The sequence below is a fragment of the Hippocampus bargibanti genome, linkage group LG04 (assembly GCF_051943395.1).
Source record: "Hippocampus bargibanti isolate YZ-2025 linkage group LG04, ASM5194339v1, whole genome shotgun sequence".
Classification (NCBI taxonomy): Eukaryota; Metazoa; Chordata; class Actinopteri; order Syngnathiformes; family Syngnathidae; genus Hippocampus; species Hippocampus bargibanti.
The window spans coordinates 23,939,580-23,956,103 of record NC_142737.1 but is presented as its reverse complement, the minus strand read 5'-3'; the positions used below and the strand labels follow the sequence as shown (position 1 = coordinate 23,956,103).

At 41.0% G+C, this 16,524-nt stretch overlaps 1 protein-coding gene across 3 annotated transcripts; it reads left to right on the top strand.

The window, feature by feature from the left end:
- Nucleotides 1-1,495: 1,495 nt before the first annotated feature.
- On the top strand, nt 1,496-16,516 carry dgcr8 (DGCR8 microprocessor complex subunit). 3 transcript variants are annotated; one of them, XM_088994794.1, is made up of 14 exons: nt 1,496-1,563; nt 1,930-2,879; nt 3,674-3,836; nt 8,212-8,354; nt 10,003-10,342; nt 10,994-11,191; nt 11,385-11,486; nt 11,906-12,004; nt 12,421-12,503; nt 12,623-12,723; nt 13,554-13,660; nt 13,821-13,948; nt 14,100-14,213; nt 15,000-16,516. In XM_088994794.1, the coding sequence occupies exons 2-14, from the start codon at nt 2,199-2,201 to the stop codon at nt 15,081-15,083; spliced, it is 2,343 nt and encodes a 780-aa protein (XP_088850920.1). In that variant the 5' UTR covers nt 1,496-1,563; nt 1,930-2,198; the 3' UTR covers nt 15,084-16,516. The 3 variants fall into 3 exon arrangements, with proteins under 3 accessions (XP_088850920.1, XP_088850918.1, XP_088850919.1); XM_088994792.1 differs by having other exon boundaries at nt 1,508-1,625; XM_088994793.1 differs by having other exon boundaries at nt 1,531-1,781.
- Nucleotides 16,517-16,524: the final 8 nt, after the last annotated feature.

Genomic DNA, 16,524 nt, shown 5'->3' with positions numbered 1-16,524 from the left:
ACGCACGTCCTTCTGCGGTACGGTGTTTATTTCGTGTTGCCTTTATATTGTGAGCTTCAGTTGAAGGCACATTTGTACAATTATGCGTCTTCAATCTGAATTGTGATGCCTCACCTGCCAAGCCCTGTGTATGGCCCGAGTGCTAACAAAAACGTGTTTGGCATTTCGTTTGAATAATGGAAAATGTGTGCCATTCTTACGATACGATGGTTACTGTAGGCGATTACAAGCTGATAAGGCAATGTGTTCGTGTACGTACTCGTGCATGCACCGATACATACCTTTCAAATCAGCATGTAATCGTATACTATTGCAGTGTCTGAAACTCATGACAAAAAGTTTGCGGACACCAGGGCAAACAACTCTGAAAGGGTGCCTGCCCAGCCATAAAGTTGTCTGCCCCATTTTTGCGGAGTTTAAGGGATTTTTTTTTAATTAAGGACGTACCTACCACAAATGCTCCCTTGCTTAATTTAGGGTAAATATCCATTGCTGAATATTTTGCTCCAGTTGTCGTTTGTTGTCATTGTGCACAATGCAATGTTTGCGTTGCGTTGTCTACTAAAAGCCACGTGGACTCCTCTTTCTAAGCGCCTTTCAAAACTCTCTAGTACACTTTACAGGCACGGTATAGTCCGAAGCACAAAAAAACACACTTCTGATTGGCTGCCGTGCCGAGTATGCAAATTGCCAAACGTACTGTAATGCCCCTCGGCGTGATAAAGGACGCGCACAGTCGTTGGCACAGCTGGTCAGGCTTTTATTAAGCAAACGTTGCAGTTAGCACAATCATACCGGAGTTGTTGTTACGCCACAACTCACGCGCAGTCATCCTCTCAGGCTCTCTCGCGGACTTCTCGTTCAGGTCCTCCCTTCTCTCCGTGACGTCATGCTCTCCCGACTAGCCCAGCCCCCAAACATGCAACTCATCCATCCTTAGCTGTTGTGGCCCTTGTGTCAGTCTCTGCGGTCGACCTGGCTCTGAGTCAATTTTGCCTCGCGCTGGTTGGCACGACTGGTGGAAGGCGATGGATCCCCCGCCTGGAAGTTCCGCCCCTCGCGCCACACGTCACAATCTCGCTTTCGACGTGCACCGGCTTTCTGCAGCCGACCCCGCCGTCTGTGTGAAAACTCCAGCCCCGGCTGGTCCCCTGAGCAGCCCGGAGGTCTCCTGAACGCCTCAAGTGGTGCGTGCGACTGGGCTTGAAGTCTCTTGCCGGCCGCACACTCCTCACAGCGCCGGCAGAAGTCATCCACGTCGTGTCGATGGTGGATGACGTTATTTCAAACACTGACTATCGTATACACACACGCACGCGAAGAAAATGACTATTTTCGTCCTTTTTCATGTCGAACAAACGTGTGGCAAATGATAACGTGGAGTATGTGGCGGTACAATGGGAAGACTCCAGCAAGAAACGCTGCACATAGAGTGACGAATGGCTGCCTTTGACTGACAGCGTCAGTAACCAATGATCAAGACGCCGGCACATGCAAGGCGGAGTCTGATTTTGAGTTCAGTTTTGATCCTTTCCAAGATGGCGGGACTACAAATGAGTCCGGGTAAATAAGCCACATTACGTGGGTAGTTAGACTCTGACAAGCTACTTAAGTTCTATGTAATGGTGAGTTTTTGTGCAAGCCCACGCAAATTTAAGAGGCTTAGGTATGAAGGTGGCTATGGTATGTGGAAGACAGTATAGCAAGATGGTCGCTTGTTCGACACCTAGCAGTAATGCTAATGCTAATAGGGCCCTGCTGCTCCTCTGCAGACAAACTGGGTAACCTACACGTTTTTTATAAATAGTAGATGGCTTGGATATACGTCATAACGAATTACTCGCGATTACTCATCGTAGATAGGTGGCATGGACTGTGCCCGTGTCCCTATGTTTGCTGATTATCCTCTCACTGATTTTTTTTTTCCAGCTGCAGGAGTATGGTGATCGCAGTCTTGATCCCCCATTAGGCTGAATGCATTGTGATTTCCAATAATTGAGACAGTGATTCTGAAAGCTGTCTACATTAATGAAAAGAACAATGTAGTCAGCTTAGCCAATCCATCTCTGACTGATACGTGTTCTATCCTGGAATGTGCTTCTGCATGCATTCTACTTTTGGACAAGAACAATTAATCTCTAATTTGTTTATAAAATAATTATTACGTTTTAAGGCAGTTTAGATTCGAAATAAAAACAATGGAAATAGATGATGTTCTCCCACCTCTCCCTTCGGAGCCACCTAATGATTTTGGCCAAGATGAGGGCAGAGCACCTCCACCACCTCCCCTGCAAACGTCCAGTGACGCAGAGGTAATGGACGTTAGCTCTGGTGGTGATGGATACATATGCATCCAAGGGAATCTCGAAGCAAATACACAACAGTCCGTCAGCACTGGCACAATTACTTTCTGTAGCCAGCTCTCAAAGGATACCAGTTACTCCAAACCACTGTGCCCCAGAACCGCCCGCCACGCTCCCCCTGTAATCAATTTCCTACCCGATAGCAAGCTGCTTAGGGATGTTAAGGTTCGAGTTTGCTTTACTGAAAGCACTTGTGGCAAAGACAGGAAGGTTTTGTATACAGGTGAAGAGCAAGAGAGAGTTAGTGATGCTGGTTTGGACCACATTAATGGTGAGTTTGAATTCTCAAATGATCAGAGACTAGCTGGAGGTAGCTCACACGCAGCACATGGATCAAGTAGTGTTTTGGAGGTGGACACAGAAGTTGAGAACAAAGTGGAGTATGCTGTCCTGGATGAGTTGGATGACGTCTATGAGAATTTCATGGATAATGAAGATGAAGCCAATGATGGCTTAAAGTCTGTCAGAATTCAGCAGGAACCAGTAGACGACGAGACCATGGCTTATACGTATGAGGTAGGTCTTTCTTCCTTCCACTGTCACCATGTCTTGTCATTGTTTCAACCTTAATTAAAAATAATGTTTAGCACTCTTCTTTCAAGGTATCTGTTATACTGACAGTTACATGTTTTTTAAATGATGGCAATGCTTCATTGGTAGCAGTTTAGTGGTGCATGGTGTAGTGTGGTGTCATTTCATTTTAACATCAAGCTATTTAACATTGACTCATTCACTGCCATTCACACATTTATTTGGGAATCATTCCCAAATTAGTTCAGCTTTTGTTTTTTCTTGCTTGGTGCCGATAAAGCACTGGACATATCTCGGCAATGTTTTTCCCCTTCCACAAAATGCAATATGTATATATTGCATTGCATTTTGGGAATATGCCCTCATTTCCAGCTCATATAACTTCAGACTCATATAATTTAGGAATTAACTCTTTTTTTCTGATGAAAGAAGAGAGTGCGGTTTCTTATGCAGCATTGAATGTTTATGTAGTCCTAAAACTCAATATTCTGTGGTTTTTGGAATTTGAGTAAAAATGACCAAAACCCTGGCACTGGAGTGGACACATTTTGCACATATCTGGCAGTGAATGAGTTAACGTCAGGGATAGAGATCGGACTTCCAAGTGAGACCCTTTATATCTAAATTGTTCCGCAAGATTCCCAGAGATTTTAGGTGTCACAGTACAGTCCTCGAGGGCCCATTTCCTACAAGGTTTACTTGTGGAATTTTGAACATATGCTCCCTAAGTACTAACTCTGTGTTGTGACGTTTCTTTGCGGAAATTCTTACTCTCCAAGGGAATATTTGACAATGATGTCGACGCTCTGCTCGAGGAGGGCATGCCAGTCCCGAAAAAGATGCGTCCAGCAGAGGAAAATAATAGCGGCGAGAGTGATCACCAGTCAGATGGCGAAGGAAGTGTTCAACCCATGATGACCAAAATTAAAACTGTCTTGAAAAGTAAGTGGCAAGTGTTTGTTGTATGCACTAAATGCTGTATCTATATTTGTAATTATCATAGAAACCTTTACATTTGTGTTAAGCTGATGCCTATTTTTGGCAGGGAAAAAATAGTTATAAATTCAGCGGATAATTCATTTTAAAAATACAGTATATAATTATGTAATGTATAAACACTAAAATGTTTTTGTTACCAGTTGTCATATGTTTTTGTGAATATCTTATTTATTGTGCTCGATTTCAATGCCCATATTCAAGATTCTTGATGGTAAAACTGTATATGCTTTAAAATGAAAAAAAATGTGGCAGTGGGGGGTGTTCTCAGTTTTAAAGATGCTCTGTCGCAGTTTTGAAGAGCCCATATGCAGCCTGTTTTACACCTGCATGGATTTGTATCAGAAATAACATTGATTGCTGTGGTATTTTAGGGGAATATATATTTTTCTAAAAGTTATTGTGACAGGCTTAGGTGAGTAATCAGTGGCTATCAAATATATACAGTAAAGTCTCGTTATATCGATATTCAAGGGAGTCCGAAAAAATATCGATATAACCGGGACTATCGATATATCCGACCCTGTTTGCATGTAATTTTCTCCGTGCGTGCATAGAAATAGTATCAATATAACCGGGACTATCGATATATTCGATATCGATATAACGAGACTTTACTGTAGTAGTAATAGCTGTGGATAAAAAGTCCCTTAAAAAGGACATTATTCTGGTTTACATTTATGTGTAATAGATAATGAGACCGGGGTTACTTGTGTACAACTTTTGCAAATGGTTGGAGTACAGAGGTGAAAACAATCTAAAAACAAATGGCCTTTCTCATCAGCACCTTGAAGCAGCGATTCATGTCTTTGCTACATCTCGGCTTGTGTAATGTACTACTCTAATGGACTACTTTGGAGTCAGTCAAAATTTCCAGCTGGTACAGAATGCTGCTACTCGCCTCTTGACTGGTACTCGTAATAATCAGAAAGCCTGTAATCGTCCCACATTGGGGAAATGTGCAATCCACAGCAGCAATTTGGTGGGGGGTGAGGGTGTGAAAAAGAGGGAGCACATATCTCCTACTCTGGCATCCCTTCACTGGCTGGCTCCCTATACATTTTAGACTTCTTTTCAAGATCCTATTACAGTGACACCTCGGCTTACGAACATAATTGGTTCCCAGAAAGTGTGTTTTATGCGAAAAGTTTGTCTGCCAAACATTTATTTATAATAATAATAATACATTTCATTTATAGTCACAGGATAAGTTTTTCTGTGGGTGAGCAGCCGCAGCCACACGCGCCAGCATTCACTCAATCCGGAATAACTCAGGTAGAAAGCTAGCTAGCGAGCTAATGGATAGCTAATAGATTGCTCGCTAGATAGATAGCTAATAAATAGCTAGCTAGATACCCAGCTAGATAGCCACATAGCCAGTTAGCTAGCTAATAGATCACATCAGCTTACAATACAATACGATACAATATATATTGATTTATATAGCACTTTAACAACAGCTGAAGGTGTAACAAAGCGCCTAACATAGACAACTATCATATACAGCCATTCACTGAGTTCAGATGGTGGGGATGATTTTTAAAAATCCTGAAAAGTTTCTCAACTTTCGACCTTGACTTTCGATCCATCGCCAACACACTGCGGTTGACCACATGTCACGCCCAGAAGCTCACACCATAATTAAATTGTGAGTTCAAGTATCACTGGAATACAATTATACATTTTCAAAAAGGCACGAAGAAACCATTGAAATGAGAATAATCCGTTCCCAGTCGAAGTCAAGTCAAAGTAAGCTTTATTGTCAAATATGGTAATATGCATGACATACAGCACAAATGAAATTACTGTCCTCTCGGATCCAGCATGCAAGGCACTTATGACTTTGACAGACATAATAAATACAAAAACGCCAATTTGGGGGAAAAAACAACATAAATAACATGACAACACAAAAACACAGAGTCATTCATTCTTCAGCACTTTCTGTACCCTCTTTGTGACATGAAGCAGGTCTTGATGAAAGAGGAGAGGATCAAAGCGTCCTTTTCAGCAATGAATCAGGGATGTCATGGTGGAATGTGCACGTCTACTACAAGCTCAATGTTGAAAGCAAACACGCCGCTGTAGCATCCATTGACGAAAAGAGATAGTCTCACATTTCCTGTCCCTCATAAATCCGCTTCAATTCCAAGCCGCATACGCATCGGCGCTCTGAGCTGACACTCCTTTCTTCTTATAGTGGGCTCCTCAAGTCATGCATCCATCCATCCGCAGACTGTCCAACAGCGCCGACCTTTCCACTGAACAAGGCGGGGCTGTGAAGATGCTTCCCATTACAGGCGCAAAAAAGCACAATCGCCCCAGAGCTGTCCAGCGATGACAGTCAAATGGAACTGACATTCCTCCCATTCAAAAACAGTACTTGCGTATTCATGCTGCCGAAAAGGCGCAACCGCTCAGCATAGTCTCCTTCTTGATGAATGTCGTTGCCAAAAATGCTGATAATACCTTCACTCACACGGTCCACTGCTAGCTGCAATCCAAATCAACAGAAGTTTTTCAACCTCTTCTATTGCCTAATGCCATTGCTTAGACAACTCAGAAACACCTTTCGCCACAGGTAGCAATGGTTGACTTAGCATAGTGGTACAGGGACGCTAAGTCACACAAGTGCACACCTCGTTCGTGTTTTTCAATGATCTCCTTCTGCTCAAACGTAAATTTATTTTGTGTCCTCAGTTTAACACTAGCCTGTGGTGGGGTCTTTTTCGGTCCTGTAATAGCAAAAGTACTCCACTAGATAGCAAACTACGTCTGCATTCAAAGGGGGTGTGGAAAACTAGTCCGCCAGCCACCATGGGCGCTGTTCGACCGTGTGGTTTGGTGTTCATCTGCCGAAAACTAGTCCGCCAGCCACCGTGGCGCTGTGTGGTTTGGTTCGGCCGCCGAAAACTAGTTCGTATGTCAAGATTATATTCTCACGAATTTAATGTTCGAAAGGTGAAAGTTTCGTGAGCTAAAGCGTAAGCCGCTGTATCACTGTATTTGTTTTCAAAATCTTTACAGGACAACCAACGTCACTCTTTTGTTTCCTAACTGACATCAGAAAAACGTTTTATAGCATCTAAAATACCCAAAACACGCAGTATGATATTTTTATTCAAATGCAAAACACCAATACAATGACCTAAAGTGTCCAAAATCTGCAAAAAAATGAGATGCGAATTGGGCATTTTCCCGCCCGCCAAGACGTCTTGCATTGCTGGAGAATCAAAACAATGGCTTCAGATTCGGAGAATATGCTTTCTTGTTACACACCCAGTTATGAATATGATTCAAATAGTTCTGAAGAGGAAAGCATACATGTTTGCAATCGATTAAAGAAGTACTTGCGTATCAATTCGAGCCGTCAGGACTGCAATGTAGCATCCCAGAAAATGCACAAGATGGCCACCGAGCTGTAGTGAGGAATGAATCAGCCTGTTTCCACAGGCTGATAAATTCCTCACATGGAGCTTAGACGCCCTCTTTTGGCTCTTTCTGGTGCAACACAAGGTTTTCAGACCAAACAGGCATTGACGTGATGGAAGGGCTGCTGCAATGTGTCCTTTTTTTTTCGGTCAGGGGCGTTCCTTCAGTGACGTCACGTACGGACTCGTCACCAACTCAAAAACAAGACTTCCGGAATATTCAGCACGAGTCTTAAAACGTAAAATATAGCTATATGCTGTGGAATCTTTGTAAAATACGCTCAGTAGAAGTCATTTGAAGCCATTTTACAAATTATGGACGCAACTTGTCCGGAGACGTCGGTTGTCCTTTAAATGGCCGCCCCCTCACACCCTCCCGGCACCTCAGGTCTGCTGAGGAGACATTGTTAGCAGTACCAAGAACTAAACGGACGCTCAGAGGGGATTGGGCCTTTTCCGGTCGTGCTCTCTGGAATGACTTGCCACTGAACATTCGGAAAGCCTCCTCACTGCTCATCTTTAAAAACCCACCTCAAAATTCACTTATACTCTTTTTCATTTTACTCATCGTGACTCAGACTTGGTCTTAGTTTTACTCCCTGGTGATTTTTACTATCTTTGTGACTGTTCTATTGCTTGATAGTAGTCCATGTACACACAGCACTTTGTATGCAGCTTTGTCTGTTTGAAAGTGCTCTATATATACACTTGAGTTGAGTTAAGGTTGATTTTTTGGGGGTAGGAATCATCCCATTTATTGGTCAGGCCTTAAATTGTATTCACACCATGTTTTGATGGCGAGGGTGTATGCCCACCTGCTCTGAAGTCTGCACAACTCAGTAGTACAGACTCATTCCTAACTGTCTTTACAATTTGTGTGTATGGACTAGGTCGAGGACGTCCACCGACTGAGCCACTTCCTGACGGATGGATCATGACATTCCACAACTCAGGCATTCCAGTCTACCTGCACAGAGAGACCAGAGTCGTAACTTGGTCCAGGCCCTACTTCCTTGGATCTGGCAGCATCAGGGTAACTTACATATTTTGGTCCTGCTGCATCACAACAGTAGACATTTCTAGGGGTCTTCTGATCTGATATAGATTTAGAATATCGGTCCACTTTTGATTTTTTTATCAGATTAGATTGAGATTGAAACTGTTTCCGGTAATCAGAATCAGAAAACCTTTATTTATTCCACAATGGCAAAATTTGCAGTCCACAGCAGCAATTTGAAAAGGGATTGGGTGGGGGGTGAAAGGATAGAAAACAAGATATTCCAAGCATAGCAAAATAAAAATGTCAACTGTATACTGTAAATGTGCAAACCGTTTCATAAAAAAACTGTACATAGTGCAATGCTTATCAGTCTATATTCAAAATTTAAGGTATTAACTGTATTTTGCACTTCAGAGTAGTATAATTAAATAAATAGAAGCATGTGTGATTCATGCTGATAATTTACCAATATCAGACATTACACCAGGCTGCAATCTATCCAACGTCCAACAACCTATTGATTTACAGCATAGTCGATAAATATTGAATTTAAAAAAAAATCCTGTACAATTCCACCATGAATTTGAAATTAATTCAAGAAGTGCAGACTCTGGGCTTTAATTTGGCAACACCTGTATTTACACCAAAATAATGTGAACATTGTAGGAATTGGAACTCATTTTAAACATACCTCCCACTTTTTTAAGTGAGCGCTATTATTTGGCTGCTCAGATGTTCGTGGACAAGTGAGTCATTGCTTCTTTATTTCACTTACAAGGAGCAGATATTAGCAATATTATCTGCTCATTGAGCTAAATGTTTCAAAACTCATTGAATGGCACTTTACGATTTGGATGGACAAACACCAGAAGCAGAAGCAACCGAGAAGTTGAATGGGGGAAGTCGAATGGTCAATTCAATCACCGAGATGTGAATTCAATCGAACATTCATTTCACTTGAACTGAACAGGGTTCCCTCATGCACCAAGGAAAACCTGAAAAATAGACTGATTTTCCAGGCATGGTAAACATGGAAAAAATGAGATTTCATTGTGATTGAATCATTTATGATTGAAATGGCCAGCATGCTTAAATAATAAAACAGACAACAATTTTAATGATTTAAAATTTTTAATGAAAAAATCTTGCAACTCTTTGCAAATTTGAATAAACCCGACGGGAAAAAAACGCACAAACACATGTAATCTTGCAGCATGTATTCTATTGTCTTGACTTTAGGGTAAAAATAATTTATATGTCAACCTTCAAATGAGACTTTAGGTTAGCAACGTTCTTTTGAACAGTTCTTTTAGGATGCACAATGGTTGCTGAGAAAAACAGGGACAGATTCCATGATGAACAGCCGTTGATGCCAACGGCTTCGAGAATTCAGACCGTTGTCGATTGTTTAAAAAAAAAATTGCAATGTGACAGTTTGATTCTTGATTGTTAGTTTGTTCAAATACTTTGAATCGCTTCAACAGTGGAAGGTTCATAAAATGTGTGATGATTACGACATCTCTCACCTGATCATGGTGTAAATAACCCGAAATTAAAGCTCAGTCTGCACTTCAAGGGCATCTATATTGTTTCATTTACTGTATATTACAGAGCTGAAATGCTGAAAAATTTAATATTTAGGGACCTGATCGTATTTAAAGTGATGTTCACCCTGATCTAGAAACATGATCCTCCAACCAGTAGCATCCCCTGCTTACACTATAAGAAGATGAAGGAACATGAAGAGAAGGAAATGAGCGGCGGTGTGAATCCACGAGCAGAAGTGTTCCCTGTTAAGCCCGGTGAGGAGACAAATGGGGATGACCATGTCGAGAACTCGGAAAACACAGTTGAGGTGCAGAATGATGTGCCCGCTTCCACTCCTGATGACTGTGGCCCGGAGACGGAGGGCATCACCAATGACAGTCAGCCTGGTAAAGAGGGCCCACCTTGCGACATTGCTCATGGAGCCCTTGGACAAGTCAGAGCCAAAGTGGAAGTATGCAAAGATGAGTCCATTGGTAAGACCTTTACACTGCAATTTGTACATTGTTTGTTCATTTCAAGTTAGCCTTTAACTCTATGCGATATTTACGGTTATTTTCTTTTGCAACCTTCTAAGAAAAAGAAAGCACTCTGCTGCAACTTGGAATAGAATAATTTGTCAATGAAATTGTTACAATTCTGCATGTCACTGTGTATTAACATTAATGAAAACAAAGAAATATAGATCAACCAAAATCATGATTTCATTTGCAATCTTTTATTCATTCACTGCATTTCTCCCTCTCTGTGCAGTGTGAATACATGCTTTGTGCAAAAAAAAAACTTTTCAGAACGTGCACACTGCAACATATTTATTGACACATGTAAGAAATGCAGTTGCGCATTCTGCAGTGTGATTCGAGCCTTATCCACTCCTCACACCCTCTGTCAGCGACGGCGCCACTGCCACTGACTGTAATTACACCGTATTGCTAATGTGACAAAATAAAAAGAAATGCATGTTCCGTGAGGTTCAAGCGCACCCCTTTGTATTGTACCCACCCACTGTTTGAGAAGTACTGAATTAATGAAATGGGCACTTGGGAACGTGGGCCATGTGTTTGAAAGCTTTTTTCCCAAGATAGTATTACATAAAGCATAGCCCTCATGCTATCATTCCTTGACAGAACTTGAAGACTTTCGCCATTACCTGGAAAAGTGCTTTGACTTTGAACAAGTGACGGTGAAGAAGTTCCGCACATGGGCTGAGCGAAGGCAGTTTAACAGGGACATGAAGAGGAAACAGGCTGAATCCGAGAGGCCAATCCTGCCTGCAAACCAGAAACTCATTACACTGTCAGTCCAAGATGCACCCACTAAGAAAGGTAAAATACGTTTATATATAAAAAGTATCAAATCTTGAATCATCGAATGATACTTTTGAGATTGATGTTGTTTCAAAATGTGTATGTGTGCACAACAATCATTACAAAGAAAAACTAAGTATACATTTTGTTTATAACTCCGCAGTGAAGGTAACCATGTTCTCTTGATGTGCACTTACTGTATATTCATCAGAATTTGTCATCAATCCCAATGGGAAGTCTGAAGTTTGCATCTTACATGAATACATGCAGAGAGTCCTTAAGGTTCGGCCTGTTTACAACTTCTTTGAATGTGGTAAGTTTTACCTTGACAAAAGTAGATGTTTTGAAAGCCCCCTGACACTCTTGGGTTTATGTCTATCGCCAGTGTCTCAATGGGTGGTGAATGTTTGCACGTGTGTGCACACTTAGTTAATTTTTATTTATTCGATATTTGTTGGTCAGGGTTTGTTCAGTGTTGCAAAGACGATCGCCAGACATCTCCAGTGTTTCTGGTCGGCAACATATTTTCAACATGTTCATTGTTTATGATAATTTTTTTGAGGCCATTAAAATTGTCACTGAATGTATCTGCCATGGTTTGTGACCTTGAATGAACCCTAACAAAAGAAAAAACATTTTCTAAGTGCTCACACACTCGTAAAGCTTGGCCGCTGAGCCAGATATGACCTTGATGCTTTTTCAGTCATTGATCTATTTTTTTCTCCCCTGCAGAGAACCCAAGTGAACCCTTCGGCGCGTGTGTCATTGTAGACGGCGTCACCTATGGCACAGGGACTGCAAGTAGTAAAAAACTTGCCAAGAATAAAGCTGGTAATTTAACTAGACACTGTGTGGGATGGTACAGTTTACAATACCAGATGAAGTAGGGATGGATATATTGCAGAATATCGTCGTCGTCGTATTAGGATTTTAAAAGCAAACATTTTGTTTTCACCCAGTTCAGCTAAACACAAAATTGGGATCTACATACTGTATTTTGTGCCAATTAGCCAAGTTGAACGCATGATAAACTAAATAAATGACGGCCAATAATATTCCTGTGTGTTTATGGACTTTTTTTGCCAGTATCATTAATTGTTCATGTTATTGTGAGCATTTTTTAATTGTCAACCTCCCCACAATATCAGGATAATATATCGTATTGTGACATTTGCATATCGTTACATCCTTAAGCGATTGCATTTTACTTTGCTCATCTTACTCTTACAATTGTATTTATACTGCAGCAAGAGCCACACTGGAAATCCTTATACCAGACTTTGTGAAGCAGACTTCTGAAGAAAAGCCTGTTGAGGCAGATGAACTTGAGGTACATTCAATCCTTCCTTAGGAATAAACTTGGAGTGAGCATGCATATCAACTGTGTGAAGATGAGTGTCTCATAACCGAAATTACAAGAAGAGTAATATTGAGTGTTTTATCCCACAGTATTTTAACCATATCAGTATAGAAGACTCGAGAGTGTATGAGCTGACCAACAAAGCAGGGCTTCTTTCACCGTATCAGATTCTTCACGAGTGCCTTAAAAGGTGGGTGGAAAATCGTACGATCACACGCAGTTTCATCAATAGTTTTGAAAGAGCAATATGACATCTTGGGTCTTGAAATCAAATTTACCCCCTCCTATTAAAGCCGGAATGGAGTAGTACTTCAAAAGTGGCTATTTTCTAAACTCTTGATGCTTCAGATGCTAAAGCGCAATTTGCAGCCTCAAATAGTGTTGTTCATGTTTTGTTGAGAGGCTGGACACAACGATAAGTGGCTCACTGATACTTCTGATATCTCATAGAAAGTCATGTCCAAAGTCATTTCCACATCACAGCGCCCCTGAATAAGAGGATAGAACCAAATAAAATCCAAAGTAAATTGCCTTTTAGCACTAGTATGACATTTTCACAAGGTATTTTATTCTGTTCCAACCAATAATGGTATGCAATTGTCGCTGAGAAGGTTTCTTCAGCCGTCATCTGTACTTTTTTTGAAGGTGTCGGACGTTTCGTCTCCTATCCAAGAGGCTTCGTCAGCGAACTAAAGTCTTACTGGTCGTATCGGCCCTATTTATATATCCCTAATGTCCAGACATGGTGGCGCCGGACCCAGCTATGATAGGTCCCTATCTCAGGTTGGGGGGAGCAGAGGACCACTCCCTGTGGCCCCACTGATTGTTCCTACATTCCTGACTAACGACTGGCCTGTTTGCCCCCCTCCCTCCGGTATCACCTCATCAGCATTACGAATGTTGTCTAACCTGTTTTGCCTAAGCAGGCTAGTGTACCACTCCTGTACGACTGAGAGCTTACACAGAGGTATGCAATTGTGTTTGTGCGTCATTAACTCTTCTCTTAACTTGACTACCCAGAAACCATGGGATGGGAGACACGAGCATCAAATTTGAGGTGATACCAGGGAAGAATCAAAAGAGTGAATATGTGATGACTTGTGGCAAGCATACGGTGCGCGGGTGGTGTAAGTGGTTTCCTTTCTTCCTCTTTTTATTTTGAAGATGTTTTTATTTCAATTTGGTGGGATATGAAATTGCAGCCAAGTTGTGCATATCAGATAAGGATGATGCGTGGATTGACACATGATTCAAAAGTCCATTCCTTCTTGTTTTACCTCCAACCAGGCAAGAACAAGAGAGTTGGCAAACAGTTAGCATCTCAGAAAATTTTGCAAATGCTTCATCCTCATGTGAAGAACTGGGGCTCACTGCTGCGAATGTATGGCAGAGAGAGCAATAAGATGGTCAAGAAGGTAGGTTTTAGTTTTCAAGAGGTTCATAATTTTTCAGAGCACGATCTCTCACAATCCATTTTTGTCTATGGGCCGCTCACGTCACATTGGGACATTAGACAGCAATCTCACTGACAACTTTGAACTACTTTGATGTTGCTTTTTCATACAGGAGAGCTCAGACAAAAGTGTGATTGAGCTTCAACAGTTTGCTAAAAAGAACAAACCAAACCTTCACATCTTGTATAAACTGCAAGAAGAGATGAGGAAACTGGCAGCACAAAGGGTGAGTACTTCAGTGTTGAAATACTGTATGAGATGTTGGGCGCAGTAATGCATTTTAAATCATCAAAGATAGTCTTCACCTTGAATAGATACGCTGCTATTTGTCGGTCTGTTTATGTCTGGTCTATTCTCTCTTATGCAAAATTAATAACATTAAAGATCCAGTGAGTATTGTCTGTACTCTAGTATATTCCCATTGTGCATTATTACGAATCTTCAGATTGACAGACACTAAACTGTCTGGCAATCTGACCCACCTGTTAAAAGGTCAGTTTATTACATTACAAAATGCATAATCATTCCAAAAAAAATTCCCACTTTCAATGTGAACAATTATATCAGCATTTCAATTGAGAAATACTTTAAGACGGGCTTTGGTCGGCAGGAGGAACATTTTAAGTCTGCACCACTGTCGCCAAAATGATCATAGTAAACCTGTGCAGAAACTAGGAAATGCGGGAGAGGATAAAGCTAACTGAAAAGAAGTGGGACAGATACACATGTAGAAAGAGGTACATTTAGACTTTATCACACATCTTATTCACGTGTATGATACGTTTGACTGCCGCAGCAAATGAACACATACCCATTGGCATGGCTTATTCAATAATTTCCTGAGACTGAATGGAGGGCCAATGGCACGAAAGGACAATTTATTATTATTATTATTATTATTATTATTAAGGGGTTGCTGTGTCATGGCAGTTCTCATTCTCTATTTCCATTACTAAGAAGAGGCATGATTCCATGATCAGAATTGCCTTATAGTTTATTTTTATCTGTATAGGAGGAAACTAGGAAGAAACCCAAGATGACCATCATGGAATCTGCCCAGCCAGGAAGTGAACCTCTCTGCACTGTTGATGTTTAAGCAGAAAGCTAGCCAAACACCAGTCATTCTTTCAGCTTTCCAGCATCATTGCTATGTAGGATCACATCATCTTGCTGTTAGAATTGCTTGCTTATTTTGTCTTGTGTGTAGTTGGATAGGCTTATAGACATCAGGGTAGGGGGAAAAGATGCACCAAAAGACCATAGCGCAAATACCATCTACCTCTCTAGATGCATCCCAGATATGGTACCAGGAGCAAATCACCCCGGGTGCAGAAAATATGGCGTGTTTTAAACAAATACAATGCATGCATGTTGGACTGCAAGAACCACTAACTACCATGGTTCATTTTTTTAAGTGTCTTGAATGCCGCATTTCAATACCAGCCCCTGTGTTTTTGTTAGCGCATAGCATTTTTGAAAGGGACTGCTAGTATTTATACCATTGAATTGGGATGTAAAATTGCTTGTATTTTATTGTCTGGTGTTATGGCTAGAATGGTGGTCTGCAAATATGCTTTCTTAATTTTCCTTGATAATCAGTTTGGTTTGCATGCTTGAAAACAATTATGCACTTGTGACCTGTCCAACAGATTTCTCGCCTGGGCCACACATTCATTTTCTTGGTACATGGCTTTACAACACTATATTTGGGTAATAATGCCATGCACGCCAATTAACATTTCATTAGCTTTGTGTTTTGGTGCCATTAACCTAAATTAAATGCTCTACATGTGGCCTTAGCTAATTCATTTCACAGAGGGTTTTGAGTCTAATGATTGGACCTAAAACTTGCCCAGGAAATGGAAAAGACCAAGCCCTCTTCAACAAAATAAAGCATTTACTTAGCAAATTAGTGTATCTATGTACGCAGCATGAGCTGAGATATGTCTTAATGTACGTTGTATCAGTTTTGTATGTTTACCATTCTTCTGACAGCTGACCATTCATAAAAGACCTTAAATACGATGTATAGCGCAGAGTGCAAACCTTGAACAATTTAGTTGGAAGGCCGTCAAAAGATTAGTCCCAACAGTTAGTTGCGTCTGAATACTGTATACCATATACTTACTGCATATACCAAAGCCTAAAATCCAGTCATTTTTAGACTACCTAATGTTGCTGCAAACGCTACCGTTAAATGACTATACTATACTGTACAAGTGTACAAGATAAAGACACGCCAAGTAGAAGACTGCTGTGCATTAAAGTATTTAAGTCGTGACATCTTTTGAATGTGAGACTGTTGTGAATTTGGTTTGGTTAAAGAATATGCGATGTTTTTTCTTTTGCATTTTGTGCGTGTGCTTACCAAGTGTTTCAGTGAGACTTGCTTTTACACGATATGCTCTTGGTTTGTACCAGTGACTTCTTTGGGATGGTGTTGCACCATGATATGAATTACAGTATGTGTTGTAACAGGAATTTGAAAATTGGTGATGTTTGTTATGCAAAATAAAACGTATTGACTAATTTGTCTG